Source organism: Medicago truncatula, chromosome 7, assembly GCF_003473485.1.
Source record: "Medicago truncatula cultivar Jemalong A17 chromosome 7, MtrunA17r5.0-ANR, whole genome shotgun sequence".
NCBI classification, from domain to species: domain Eukaryota; kingdom Viridiplantae; phylum Streptophyta; class Magnoliopsida; order Fabales; family Fabaceae; genus Medicago; species Medicago truncatula.
The window spans coordinates 26,615,962-26,631,911 of NC_053048.1; the positions used below are offsets into that span (position 1 = coordinate 26,615,962).

Sequence of the window (15,950 nt, forward strand, 5' to 3'; positions counted from 1 at the left end):
CTCAAGGTTTACTCTGATACAAAGCCAATATTTATAGTAAAAGAATCCCTCATAAATTGGAACAAAATCAGGCCCAAAAATACGTTTTATTTTTATGATTTTGCGCAAAATCGTACTCCGATTTTGCCAGATCGTGCTTCGATTTTTTACGAATGGAAAGTGCCAATTCTGCTCCGAAAATCGTACTCCGATTTTTTCAAATCGTGCTCCGATTATAACAGCTTCAGCAAACTTCAATTTCTCCAATTTTGAGTCACTTTCACAACAATTTTGACACTTATTCTCGGGTTGCTAAGATGACTATTGTCAGGCTTGTAATAGCTTAGCTTCAATCAATAATTGATTTATACATCAACTTGATGTCGATAATGCATTCTTACATGGAGAATTGCAAGAAGATGTGTATCTGCTTATACCTCTTGACATCAAAACTAACAAATTCAATCAGGTTTGTCAGTTAAACAAATCTCTTTATGGATTGAAGCAGGCTAGTATAAATTGGTATGAAAAGCTGACTTATGTGCTCACTCAGCATCATTATACTCGAGCTTCTTCAGATCATTCCCTTTTTATTAAGAAAACTTATGAGTCCTTTACAGTGCTTCTAGTGTATGTTGATGACATTATAGTAACTGGTAATTCTCTCTTTTAATTTCATCACACCAAAGACACTTTGGATAATTCATTTAAAATCAAGGATCTTGGACAGTTGAAGTACTTCCTTGGTATTGAAGTGGCTCATTCCAAGTTGGGGATCTCTCTTTGCTAAAGAAATTATTGTCTTGATTTACTTTCTGACTCAGGATACATTGGTTCCAAACCTGTATCTACTCCCTTTGATCTAGCTATTAAGCTTCATCGAGATCCTGGCAAACCATATCATAATGTGTGTATGCATACAGAAGACTAGTTGGGAGATTGATATAGCTCAACAACACTGGACCTTATATAACCTTCATCACTCAACAATTAAGTCAAGTTCTCTCTAACCATACTATTACTCATCACAATGCAGCTTCAAGAACTCTCAGATAATTAAAGGGTTGCCCTGATAATGGTTTATTTTTTCGAAGAAATTCTTCCATTCACCTTCAGAGTTTTTCAGATGTTGACTGGGCAAGTTGTCTTGACACAAGGAGATCTATTTTTGGCCAGCATTTCTTTCTAGGTGATTCTCTCATATCATGGAGAACCTAGAAACAAATTATTGTTTTCAGATCTTCACCTGAAGCTGAGTATAGAGCATTGGCATCTGCTACTTGTGAACTTCAATGGATTATTTACCTTCTTCAGGATCTTCACATCCCTTGTCCCAAACTTCCTGTCCTCTATTGTGATAATCGTAGTGCACTTCACATTGTTTCTAACTCTGTCTTTCATGAGAGGCCCAAGCACCTTGAAATTGACTATCATATAGTCAGAGAGAAATTGCAATCTGGAATTCTGAAGCTTCTACCAGTTTCTTCTCATGATCAAATAGTCGACTTCTTTACCAACTCACTGCTTCCTAAGTCTTTCTCTCTTCTTTTATCCAAGTTGGGTTTGATAGACATTTATCAATCTCCAACTTATTTGGGGATATTACACAATAAAGAGAAAGAAGAGAAAACTACTGAGGACACAATTTTACTTGCAGCCTAAGCTATTTCAGTTGTAATACTTCATTCATCAATAAGAAATCACTGTCTATTCATTTGCTTGTTTCTTAACAACAAGTGTGAAGTCTGCATTCTAAGCAGATCGAGTAAGGTACAATTTGTCGAAGTTGGGATGAGATATGCATGAGAAAACTATGTGACTTACTCAAGCACCTAAATCAAAGGAGAGATTTGACGAGAAGGATTAGAGAACGACACTACATGTTAACTACAACCGGACACCTATTGTTGACAAGATCTCGATATTTTGCCCAAGTATGATGTTCTCATACCAGGATATCCGAAGAAAACCACAACCCTAAAGATGTTAAGACTTTGGTCTACCATTTTGCAAGGCGCATTTATGCATAGAGGATGTAGCAAATCCTAAAAAATAAAAAAAAAAATAAAAAAAAAATCGATTGTACTAATAACGTGTCAGCAAAGAAACAATACAACATTTAAGCATAGAAACAAGGGTTAACTAAGCCAGTGGCAATAACAAGTACATGACTTCTATATGGACGGTAGATGATTTTTTCCATCATGTCATTGATGAAACATTCCTTGTATAGACTCATTAAGCTAGCCAGAGATCGAGGCAATTAACAACACAAATTTTAAAACATAATAGCCTATTTTACTTCTTTATGAATAGATGAATTAAGTTGTCTCTATAAAGAATGAATCTATGATTAAGAAAACTAAATTGAAACCAAATAAAAAAAAATTTAGGCATTTTTTTTATGAAAGGGAAAATGAATTTATTAGAACGGTTTACTTGAAGTACAAAGCATACTCGAGATAAAGTGCGGAAAGATACAACAATTCTGCACTAGCAGATAGATAGACTCAAAACACAAAAAACTGAAAGATAAAAAGACCCAAAATACAAACTCCATCACCAGCTTGAAACAACATGCTACCACACACCAATGGTAACCGCGGCCATTGGAAGCTCACACCAAAGAGAACAATTGTTCATGAATCTCTGCTAGCTGATCAACGTTGAAGTGTGCTGCAGTAACCTTCAATTGTGCTCCCATGAATACAACCCTACAATCCCACAGGTGACATGAGGGTTATGTTATTAAAGAGTAGATTCTATAGCAATATCATTGCCCAGTATAGAAATAAATAATCAGTAATAATTCTTGGTTCCCTAATCAACGTGGATGTATTAGGTCTAAACACAATCAGAGCAATAATATCGAATATGCATTAATTTGCAAAAATATCTTTATAGTTCAATTATTGATAGGATCACTCGTGCATACTCTCTGCAACAAAATTTAGAAGAAAAGGAAAGTAATACAAGTTTGAATTTCTCATATATTGATATGTATCACATGCTCATTAAAATGTTGTCAAAATCTAACCTAATAAAGAGTATTCTAAATATATTGAATTTCTTTTTGGAAGCATTACCGAAAAATAATTCATCTTTTAATTACATCAGCCAATCATAATCATTCAAGAATACAATCAAATCTAAGTCATCATCATGGATTAATTATAATACAATTAAATCAAATTCAAATAAATAAATTGTTGTAGAGAAACTTACTTTCAAGAGACACCAAACTTTCAACATAATCCATGCCATTGAACCAAGGTTTGTAGATTCTTTCGGCTCTATTATGTCTCCAATTATAAAGAATTGCCTCACTTTCAAGAGTACTTATCAATAAAATTGTATCACTCTTCTCCGAAAGGCATAATGGTAACAAACGGAAGTCCAAATCATTTAAGTGATGATCATATATTTGAAGATTGTGATAGCTAATGTTAAAAAGCTGAATCCAAGAATTTTCAACTCCAAATTCCTTCATTTGCCATACTACCAAATGAGTTTGTTTGTAATCATATGAAAAACAAAGATTGTCCTTTAACAAACTTAGATATGGTACAAAAATCGGGACTTCTCTGAAACCTATAGGAGGCGAAAGTTGAGAATGTGTCTCGGTGCCCAAATAAAGAGAAACAATCACAAATTGGTCAAGAGTAATATTGTTGAAATCATAACGAGCAGAATAATTGCGAATTGCCAACCAACTAATACAGTCATGCAGATTCACAAAATTGATCCAGTAATCATGATCCACAGGAGAATCTTGAATAGTTCTCCAAATATTATCGCCCAAACTGAAGACATATACATTTGTTTCACCTGGAACTAAATACAACACCTTGTAAGTGTCAGTTGAATTGACATAAGCAAATGTCAAATTAGGATGGAACCACATGTCTTTATGAAGACAATACCCTAATTTTGGAGACATTTTCCTCGTGGCTGGGTTCCAAAAACGAAGCAACGTCACACTATTAAAATCAGAGGTGAAAAACTGACTGAACAAACAAAGTAATCCATTGCAGGAACCAACAACAAAGAGACAGCCCTTGTCTGCAAGTTGATGGTTAGGATCTTCTGGTAGATTGATAATGATTGGAGGGTTGTGGAGCAAACGAAAAACAGTGAAGAATATAACATTGAGATGAGAGGTGGATACAAGTGTGAAGTCCGCATTCCTTGAAGATCGAGTAAGGTGCAATTTGATGAAGTTGGGATTAGAGATGAGAGAGTCAAGTGACTTACTCAAGCACCTAAATCGAAGGAGAGATTTGACAGGAAGCAAGGAAAGCACATCGGTGATTTGCTCGTTAGGGATGAATTTTGGTGGCATGATGGTAGGACGCCGTGATGGTGATAGGTGATTCATGATGGGATTTTTGTTACAAATGTGGTGTTGCACCTTTGGAGAATTGGAGAGTAGAAATGTTGAACGCTGATAATACACATAAAAATCAAGGGACACTTCTTAGCATTTATTTCAGTCAAACTAATATTAATTGACGATGGAAAAGTAATATCAATTGACTATCTATTTTAAAAGGTAATATTATTTTCCCTCAAAAAAAAAAACTAATATTATTTTCTCCTAAAAATATGATATATATTTTCTTTCAACTTTTTCTCAAATGTGTGTATGTGCCTAAATTGGGTATCTAAAACGCAAGAGCGTTTAGATGAGATGACACGGTTTTATTCTAACTTAACTAAGGTTTTAGGTTCGAATCTAACATTGGACATGAAGCAATGCTAAAACTCATGTGGAGAGTTTATCGCCCAATTAGTCCCACGAAATTCGAGAAATTAGTTTCTGCAATTGCACGCACGGAGATACCCAGTTTACACCATAAATAAAATAGAGTATCAAAATAATTGATATAACATATCTTTAATTCTCTTTTCTTTTTGGAAAATAATTTATTCTTTTCTCCTTCAACTTTATCTTGATTTGTAGTTTATTCTAAAAGTAATATTTTGTAAAGAAATTTCTCAAAACAATATTGTCAAAATGTTTTAAGACATGCACAAAAATATTAAACATCCTAATAGGAATTTATTTTTGACTAACTTTAATAGGAAGTTTTTTCTTTTGTTGAACGACCCAAAAGAATATCTTAAAAAAGTGCTCTTAAAAAATGGTGAGAACCATACAAGCTAAAGGTGTGCCAAAAATAGACTCAACAAAGTCATAGTATAGATAACAAGCCCACAAAACGGCTTTATGGTATAGAGTAACCCACACAAGGCTCAAAAAAATTAGTCTTCGTAATTGCACGCAGAGTAACCCACTACATTAATTTTGATTTTGAAAATAGTCATGTGTTTTCAAATTTTATCATATCAATTTTCTCAAATATTTACATAAAAAATTGTTTTCGCATATATAAGCAAATAAAATCAATAACTCATGTGACTCAAATGTTTAACAAATTTTTGTATATATAAGAGAAAAATATTTAATCGAAACATTTATTTTTAGTAACTTTCAATTTTAGTCATTTTACATAGCATTCCATCTACCAATTTATTTTCTTTATTGTTTGCTAACTCAAGACTAGCTGCGTGTTTTTACATGAATTGCATAACCTTTCATTTTCTAAAAAATATCAACAAAAAAAATTGTTTTAGTCTCATAGAATTATTCCAACCATTAACAGCACAGGGCTCGCTTACTTCTGATGTTCAAGAGCACGATAACTTTTGGGCTTGCCACGGAAGATACTCTGAAATATTTACCATCACAACTTTGTATAGCTATTTACCGGTGTTCTCACTACACCATTTATCCTTTTTAACAACAATCGAAAAATGTAGCCAGAACTATGAAAAACGTCCCCTAAAGGTATAGGGGACGTTTTCTGGGCGTCTCCTATACGAGCGTCGCCTATAGTCTGTGGGGGACGTTTTCTCATGTTCTTTTGGCACAGTTTTTGAAAACGTCGCCTAAGCCTTAGGAATAGGAGACGATTTTTTGGGGATTCTGAGGGGACGTTTTTAAATGTTTCCATAGGTTGCTTCAATTAATAATCGTTGCCTTAAATTTAAATCTTTAAGAAAACATAAAAACGTCCCCATAGCTTACAGGCAACATTTTTAGAGTGTCCGTGTAAAATTTTAGAATTTTCTAATTATTTTAGAAATGTAACTATAGCTTAAAGACAATATTAAAATTGTCAATTATAACTCAAACAAGATCGAATTTAGCAATACAACCACAAAAGATGTAACATAATAAAATAGTTCAAACATTAATTCAAGACATAATAGTAATCAAAATGTGAAACATTACTTGATAAGTTTAATGCTTCAAAGTACAACCCTAGCAAAATAACAAAACTATAGTTTGGACAAGTTTAGTGGCTTAACTACAATCCAAAATAAAACATCATCCAACTCGATCATTCAAGTTTATCTTGTAATTCATCAGCCAAATTGTCCACTTCAAATTCATCACCGATGTCATCCTCTTGAATTTCATCATCTAGGTCATCCTCTTGAAATTCATCGTCTATATCATCCTCCTGAAATTCATCACTTAAGTTGTCCTCAAAAAATTCGTCCACAAGAAATTCATCATCTACGTCTTCCTCTTGAAATTCCTCATCTACGTCATCATGTACAACATCTTCATTGATAACTTGCTGCATAAGAACAAAATACATCAACCATAGATATTGTTGGTTCAACGGCCAATCAAAGACATCAACAAGTGTTGTACCTCGCACAAATAAAAACCAAAACAACAAGTAAAACACAGTCAACATAGCCGCAAATAGGAAAATTGTTTTACACATTTCCCTTCCTTATTCTATCATTACAAGCTCATTTTTAAGTTTCTGCAACTTATGTCATATTATGCAACAAAGAAACAAACACAAAATGCAGAAAAATAAATCACAAGTTTGCACAAACACCACAAATTGCATAAACAAAATTTATGCATAAAATTCTGCAACACAATCAAAATCCGACTTTGGCACGCATTTTAAACAATTCAGCCAAACAACATAATCATAAGTTTGCACAGCTCTAATTTAGACCCAACATACGGAAGTTAACAATTTGAGACAATTGCCTACATTTCAAGTGATGTCATCACTAACAACTTTTTGCATATATAATAACAAGCAAAACAAAATATATGCATAAAATTATACAACACAAACAGAATCTAACCCTGCACACACATCTTAAACAATTGAGTAAAACAACATAATCATAAATTCGCACAGCTCTAATTCAGACCCTACACACGCAACTTAACAGTTTATCCCAATTCTTATTGAACTTAATTGATGTCAAGTATAGCATCATGAACTTTTATTCACAATCAATTGCAAATTAAACTCAACAGAAGATAACAACAACATTACTCAACAACTAATCAATCAAATATTCAAATTATTCTTATCCTCACATAATAAAATCTCTAACGCTAGTTTGAGATTCAAATCTTATTATACTAATGTCAAATTCATCAACAATAGTGTCTTTTACAACGTCAAACCATAGAGTATCCACCAATATTTATTACAAGAAAATTTACAAGTTGTCAAATAACTCAATATCAACTAAAAGCTCTAATAACTTTGTCAACACTCTAAAACTTTTTTCTCAATGATTAATATCAACTTTTGTCAATAATGCATGTCCTTTTAGTCTGAACTATGTTCACGGGGGCAATCAATAGTCTCTCTATTTATGAAGGTTTTTTTTGTTTGACAAAGATTTATTTATGAAAGTTAATGACTAGCATCTTTGGCGGAATATAGATGTTCAAAGAAGGCGATAGAGATTTTTGGGTGAGTTTTTTTATAATTCCTATTATTAATTATCCATATATTATATGTTAGCTGATTGTTTTTAATAATGTTTGGAGGGAAGATTTGGTTTTTGATAAACAAATTTAGACGGAAAATTGCCACCAAAATATTGATGTTGTGAATAACATTGAAGGAATGTAGTCTTTTATTAAAACTAAAGTAACAATATAAAATTATCCCCAAAAGTATTTAAGGGGAAAATTATCAAATATTGCCAGAGAAATAATATTGTGACACTTTAGAAACGTCCCCATAAGTATTTAAGGGGACAATTCGCGATTGTTGCCAACGAAATAATAGAGTAACGCTCCAAAAACGTCCCCAAAGGTTTTTAGAGGACGTTTATAAGGGGTTGCAAAAATATTTTTGGCAGCAGCCAAAAAACGTTGCCTTAGCCACTTTTCGGGGACAATTTTTACATGTCTTCTAAAAAAGTGTTGCCAGAGACAATAAATGGTGTAGTGTCTTTGCAAACAATATGGGCTGGTTTTGATTATTACGAGCAGGACCAAACCAGAGATCCTAGGATATGTTATGCATTTTGTTTTCGTGTGTTCATCGACTTCGTAGGTTGCTTAACAAACGGGACGAGACCGTGTGGCGTCTTTCGACAGAAAAAGGTTTTAAAAGCAAAGTAAATGCATTAACTTTAAATTGCAGAAACTTCAAGGAAAGGTAGAATACAATGCATTAAAAATAAAGGTGGTTCGACAAATCCTTTACATACATTCTTTATGACTCTCTTCTCTCGCGCCAGTACTTCGAGTGTTTTAGAATTATGCATGGGTGATTTGCGACCCGTTTTACCTATGAAAAACTACTATTTATACATAGGAAATAACTTGGAAAGAAACTAATCCCACGATCAGCACTCCTTCCATGAAGACAACCGCTTGTCTCCCACGCTCTCCTTTGAGGAAACCATTTCTCTTTTGAAATTCGAATCTTCCCGCTTCAAAGGCAGTTGCTTGAATTCGAACGTTTTGCTTCTTGACTCGTATTTAGTCGAACTTCAAGGCTTCAAGACTTTTTATGCTAACTCCAACATCTCGTTGAAACTCCTTTAACAGAAGGAAAAGCTTCGATTCCTTTAACAGTAAAAGTCAACTAATGTTGACCACATTACATAACGCTGATGAAAATACCATCTAACAATAGTATAACCGGTGAGATTTTGAGGAAAATATATTCCACTATTTCTACTATAATTCTTTTTGTATGTGTGTTCCATGTGGATTGTTAGTTTAGCTCGAAATTGTGGTCATTCTTCATGGACTATCGGTTGTATTATCATACACATAAGGCACTTGTGTAACACCCTAAACTCTTAAAGCGATAAATTACTCAAATAATACAATCATACAAAGGATTTAGATGTTAATTTTTTTTTTTAAGGAAGATGTTACTTCTTCTATAAGTCCAAAACATGCATAATTGATTTTTCAAAACATTGCAGCGAAATAATATCATAACATCTCATCAACAGATAATAAAATCTCCAAATTAGCCATGCCACATATATCATAATACATTACAAAAATAAATCTTCAATCTCAACATACTGAGTGATAAATTTCATGAAGTCATAAAACATAAATAACAAAACACAGACATCCTAATCAAAGCCCGACACTAATACTCCACAGAAAAGAAACAAGATAGCTCCAAAGATAACCTCCAACATACTCACAAGCAAAGCAAAGCAACTAATTCTGCACGTCGTCTACCCATTCATATAAATAGGCAGACGGTCAACCAAACGACCACTGGGGGCTAGATAACATTCAACAATTAAAGTATAATTAAATGAAAGTATAACGACATAATTAATTTCAAATAATTAAATGACACTTCATTAAATCATTCACAATAACCCAACATCATTATTAATCATCAAGAATATAAGTATAATAATACAACAAGTACACTTTCACATCTTCACATATTCACCAAATTTCACCTAGTACATAAATCATTAAGTTCACCAATGCAAGTATGACACTTATCAAATGTATGCAATGCGCTCTAGACATGACTCTATATGCATGCGGTACCGATCGTCGCCTCTTGATACAACTGTATCAAAATCGTCGCCTCTTGAATACAAAGTATTCTAGTCATTATCTCTGGAAACAAAACAGTATCATAGTTGTCGCCTACTTATGAATGCATGAACATAAGACTCAATAATGTATACGTTCATTCAACAAATCGTCATCATTAATGTCATCATTTTACATACATGCGTTCATCACCAATATCGTCACCACTTTGCATGTAAGATTTCTTCAACATTAATAAATCGTCATCGTTGAATTCATCATCATAATCATCATCAAAACATATTCACATCAAAGAAACAATAAAGTTTCAGTCATATTTTGCATAAAAGACGGACAACTATCCACATCAAGACATTCATCATATTGAACACCCAATCATTATTGGTTCATTCTTATTCTATCATATCATCATGAACACAAGACATTTACAAGTTATTCGATCATAAAACATCATTTTGACAAAGTTCGTCTTTTTTCACAAAAACAAACATTTTTCAATTATTTCACCGAAAGCAAGCATCCATATTCAAACACATCAGAAAGCATATACACACATCACATATGATCACAGTAGCATATACATATCCACATCATAAGACAATTCCAATTAATTCCAAAATTTACATAAGTTAGTCTCATTTAACCATTTTCCAAAAGAATTCCATTTTCAACGCAAAACTAAGTTTAAAGTTCACACACACCTTTCAAAACTATTTCATAATGATTGCTACAGAAAACAAACCATAACCCTATCCATTTCCTTGAGAAAAACGAGTTTCGGAAAATTTCATGTGCTTGAACATTTTTCAAATAATTTCAATTCAATTCACAAAATCAATCTCAATAAAATTCATTTAATGTTTTCAAAAGGTTTAGAAAGCATAACGACAGTCAAATACATCAAAAAATCATTTAGGAAAGTCTGAATCGACCCCCAAGTACCCGGAACGCCCAAAACATGGGGTGATGTACTGAGCAACTCGCCACAACGTGCCATGAGCTCGCCAGGCGAGCTGCACCAGAACAGGAAGCCTAGTTTTTGGGTTTCCTCTCGGGAGCCGATCCAATTTCACTCCAATACCCCCGATTTTGATCCCCCTATGTCCCAAATTCATCCCCAAACTTGATTATTAGTTAACGTACATCCAAAGACAATCAAAACAACTATAAACATGGAATCATAACCTCATTTCACATCAAAATCATCATCTAGTTCATTTTTCACCAAAAGTTCACATTTTCTCATTTTCATTCAAACTTCACTAACAACCACACCAATTCAAATCCCAACAGCATACAAACATATATACTCATTTATGAAGTGAATTTAAACATGTTCCAACAATAATCACTCGTCAATTCATGGTTTACACTTAATTAAGCAAAAATCACCAAAGCAACTTATCACCAACAACAACTATGAATTTAAGCACAAAAACATGTCAATTCCATGAAGTTTAACATTTCCATAGTTATACATAAATCAAGAGCACAAAATTCATCATAAAAAATCACAAAAAGTCATAATTCACAATAAGCACTTATGACCCATAATCAAAAAGAAGAAATTATATCTTAATTGATGAAAGGAATCTATCCCCTTACCTCTAAGTGTACACTCAGATAAGCTCTTGAATCCACTAGCTTAAGCTTCAATCACCCCTTTAGCTCTCAAATCCCTAGCTTCCTCTTCTTTCCTCTTCTCCGAGTTCGTGTTCTTCTTTCTCTCTCTACCTCTCTAAGCTTGTGAAATGAATTGAGTGAATGGTTTAACCTAGTTTTTCTCTTAAGAGTTATGAATATATACTTCTCTTAATTGGGCTTAACCCTTACACACCACAATGGGCTTAAAACTCTCATTAATAGGTTCTAAAAAGTTTCTACTTATTAATCCGATAAACCACCGAATAATTATCATCTCTAAATAATTACCCCAACTCATGAGTAACTTAGTATATAAGAACCAAAATATGTTATTTTTCCTTTATGTATACTAGCGAAAAGACGGACACTCATGTACCCGTCTTTCCACTCTTTTTATCGCACTAACGTTTGAAAATTATGAACGGTGTTTTTCTGAAATTATAATTTTGATTAAAAGTAAAAAAATAAAATGTTTTTTGTTTTTAAATTATAACAAATCAAACTAACAATGATTATCTATTTCAATGAAACCAATAATATATAATCTAAATTTTTATTATTTATTACATGTGTTATTTGTATTGAAAATTGAGGGCATTTTTGGAAGAAAAAAATGTCAGTCCAAAAGAGGTGAAAGATGTTATTTTCTCTATATATATACAGTATAAATATTGTATAGATTATAACTTGCGCCAGTTATTTAAGTTTCTTTTTTTGAGGGAATGGGTTTCTTTTTTATTTTTGTGTTTTTTTTTTTTTTTTTGGTGGTCGGGATTCAAACCAACCTTGTATATATTATGTATTATCCTTACCAACTGTGCTAAGCTCACGGAGACATTTTTATGTGTTTCTATCACACCATTCACACGTCAGATCATATAAGCCTTTTCTTTTTAATTTGATTTTAAAATTAAACTAATTTAGCAATCAAATAAAAACTTTAATTTTTTTTGGAAGATTAAACTTTTCTTCTTTCATATGGTGAAAACATCTATCTTATATTTGTACGACGAAGAAAACAAGGGAACAATACAACTATTTTTTTTTTTCTCACTTTGTAACAATAATATTTTTTTGTTATTAAAAAAACACCAATCTTTTCCTATAAAGCCAAAGCATTGGATATCCTTGCCAATTTGTATGTAAATTCTGAGATTGGGCGTAAAATCCGAAGGACAACACACAATAAAATGGTCAAACATGAAGTGCAAAAAAACAAACAAGAGCACAAGTCAAATAAAAATCTATATTTTCTCTATTGTCTTAAAACTTGTTTTGCTTTTTTAATTTAATAATTGAGTTTTTGTATGGGTTAGTAGGGTCCACAAAAGGCTAATCTAACGTGGAGGTCACCCACATAAAGAGCCACCCTAAACATTATTACACCATCGTGCATCCACGTAACCCACACAACAACTAGTCGGTGACATTGGAGAATCACCAAATAGCATCTTCCTTGTTTTATTTTAGGTGAAAAATAAAAAGAAGAAAAAAATATACACAATTTTGATTAGTATATTTTAATAGTTTTTTTAATTTGTTAATATTTGTTGAAGTTGAGAATTGAATCCATTATTTCAATTTTATACTCTCATCTCAACCATGAAATCAACCTTAAAAGTTCATATTTCTTTTAAAATGTTAAATGCTAGAATTGTTAGTTTTATACTTGAAGTGAGGATAAAAAACTTTCAACCTTCTTATCAATTCACTCTTAAATTCTTCGTACCAACGACAAATCTATTTTTAATTTAAATATGATATATTCCTTAAAAAAAATTAAATATGATATATATCATATAGGATCATTATGTGGATTGGCAAATCTAGTTGAGATGTATTTCCTTCTCTTTGATGACATTATTCTCTTAATTTACCAAAATAAAAATCACATCATTATCAAGTTTGCATAAACCTAGTGCAAAACAATTTTTTATTTTGAAAAAGCAAAACCAACCGAAATTGGTATCAGAAAAAATCAAACTTTTTTTTTTAAGGAAAGAAAAACTTTGAGATAAGCACATTATCAATGTCTCAAGACAATACCATCAAAATAGAATATTGTTATCTTATTTATTATCATATGCGCATCAAATACATAATTAATGTTTATTTTTCTTTAACAAAGTTCATTTTATCATACAATGTGTTTGACATACACTTGATAACAAAATAAAATATCATCTCCTATTCTTATCAAACCCCATAAGCTCAAATATTAAACAGATTATTACATTTTTGGTTTGGTATTATTCCTCTGATCAATAATTATTCCATTCAAAAATTAAACTTGATTTCTTCCGAACGAACATATTATTACCTTTCTTTTTTTGGTTACACATATATTATTACTGCTATTTCATAATAACCTTCAATTTGCACAAACTAAATTTTAAAAAATAATGTCACTTTCATTTTTTAATATAGTTTTATTCATTTTTTCTAACTCTATCTTATATTAATATTGTATGCATCATTGTTATTATTCTTTCTTTTACATTAATGACGATAAAAATATACTAATAGTTGATAAGAAAAATATTCAATTACACTTTTTTCCTTCTATTTTATCAAATTCATGAAAATAGTCCTTCCATTTTCACATTTATTGCAATTTTAACCACGCTTACATTTTGTTTAGATTCATAAAAATATATGTTCCCTCTGCATTATCAAATTCATGAAAATAATCCACCCATTTTTACATTTATAACAATTTTTTTTTTATGTAAATTGGGTATCTTCCGCACACGCAGCTACCGAGACTAATTTCTCGAGTATTGTGAGACCTAAATGGGCGAGAAGCTCTTCCTAAAAGTTTTAGGGTGATACATGCGCAAGGTTGGATTCGAACTCAGAACGTTGGTTAAGCTAGAATAGAACATTTATATCAATTTTTTGTGGTGTTTAGGGTTCGAACTTCAAACCTTATATATATTATACATTGTCCTTACCAGCTGAACTAAACTAACGTGGATAATATTTATATCAATTTTAACCACACTTGCTTTTTGTTTAGATTTTGAAATGATTTATTTAAAAGAATTGTTCTATTTTTTTTTTCTTTCTTTCTTCTGAAGATTTCATGCGTACATGTGAAAATTGGTCGGCATATTATGGGACATCACAGCTCTTCTAATAGTACCTTTTTTGGGGTACAACTAATTGTACCTTATCGGATGCAACGTTTAGCTGAAGTTTGTCCGTTTAGTTCAATCTCTTTTCTTACTCATTTCATTATAAAAGAGTAGATAGATAATCTCTTTTAAAAAAATTAAAATAAAAATAGCTTAATTGTATTTTGGTTCTCTATTTCCACCCAATTTAGCTTCGATTCTAATTTAAAATTTAGTATTTTTAGATTCAAGATTCATGAAAGGACAATACGTTATGTATATAGAACAACGCTAACAATATACTTATTCATCTTAAAAAAAAGTAAATTTCGATTCACTAAATTATTTATAAAAAGATAAAAGAAAATGATTTTCAAGCTATTTGTGTATTTCAACCAAGGTTTTTATAGAAAGTTTGACAACCGAAATTTCATTTGAATGGACCACATTTGATTGCAGTAACTCTTTACAATAACAAAATCATCACGACACTATGACTACCGTTAATTATTAAAATGAAAAACTTGATTTAACTATCCACCATAAAAATATCTTTTTCTTAAGGAACCATAAAAAAAACATATCTTATTCATTAAAAAGATTAATAAAACATATCTTATTCAATCAACTAAACTACCATTTATTAACCTGAACGTCACGATCAAAATTTAAAACTTTAACTTCTTCATTCATACGTATAAGTTCTCAAATAGTTATTGAGATTTTGTCTATCTTAAAAAAACAGATTTTCATTACTTCAATTATCTCTCAAAAAAGTTCACACATTAAAAAAGGTGGAGAAGACACTTAATTTCACCAATTTAACTGATATTTTTTTTCTTTCAACAGACAATATAGACATAGTCGAATTTTAGGGTGTGCAAAGAGCTCAATGGAGCTGAGCCTCTCTAAGGTATGAACTTCAAAAAAAAAAAAATTATAGTTCAATAGTACTACTAAACACTATCCTACTAAAAAAAACATTCTTGTTCTCTTTCTCTCTGATACCACACGTTCCATCACCATCACTCCATTGGACTTTGTTTTTCTTCTTCCCCGATTTGATTTCTTTTTTCTCATATGTTGTCTTGTTTTAGGCCTATTAGAATTAAGTCCCATTGCTTTTGATGTTAGGTGGATGTTTTTTTAAGGGTGGTTTGAGATCCCTCATGTATACGGCAGTGATTTTCATCTTTGGGTTTATCGCATATATACAACACTTTGTATTTATCTTTTAAAAAATTTAAATAAAACATTAATTTTTAAAAAAAAAATTATTTTATTACCAGTCTATTTTCACTTATGAAGCCGAACCT

The 15,950-nt window shown here is 31.6% G+C and overlaps 1 protein-coding gene across 1 annotated transcript; it reads right to left on the reverse strand.

The window, feature by feature from the left end:
- Positions 1-2,617: 2,617 nt before the first annotated feature.
- On the reverse strand, positions 2,618-4,342 carry LOC25498341 (F-box/kelch-repeat protein At3g06240). The gene is made up of 2 exons (XM_039827330.1): positions 3,205-4,342; positions 2,618-2,693 (listed from the first exon to the last, which is right to left on the reverse strand). The coding sequence occupies exons 1-2, from the start codon at positions 4,319-4,321 to the stop codon at positions 2,668-2,670; spliced, it is 1,143 nt and encodes a 380-aa protein (XP_039683264.1). The 5' UTR covers positions 4,322-4,342; the 3' UTR covers positions 2,618-2,667.
- Positions 4,343-15,950: the final 11,608 nt, after the last annotated feature.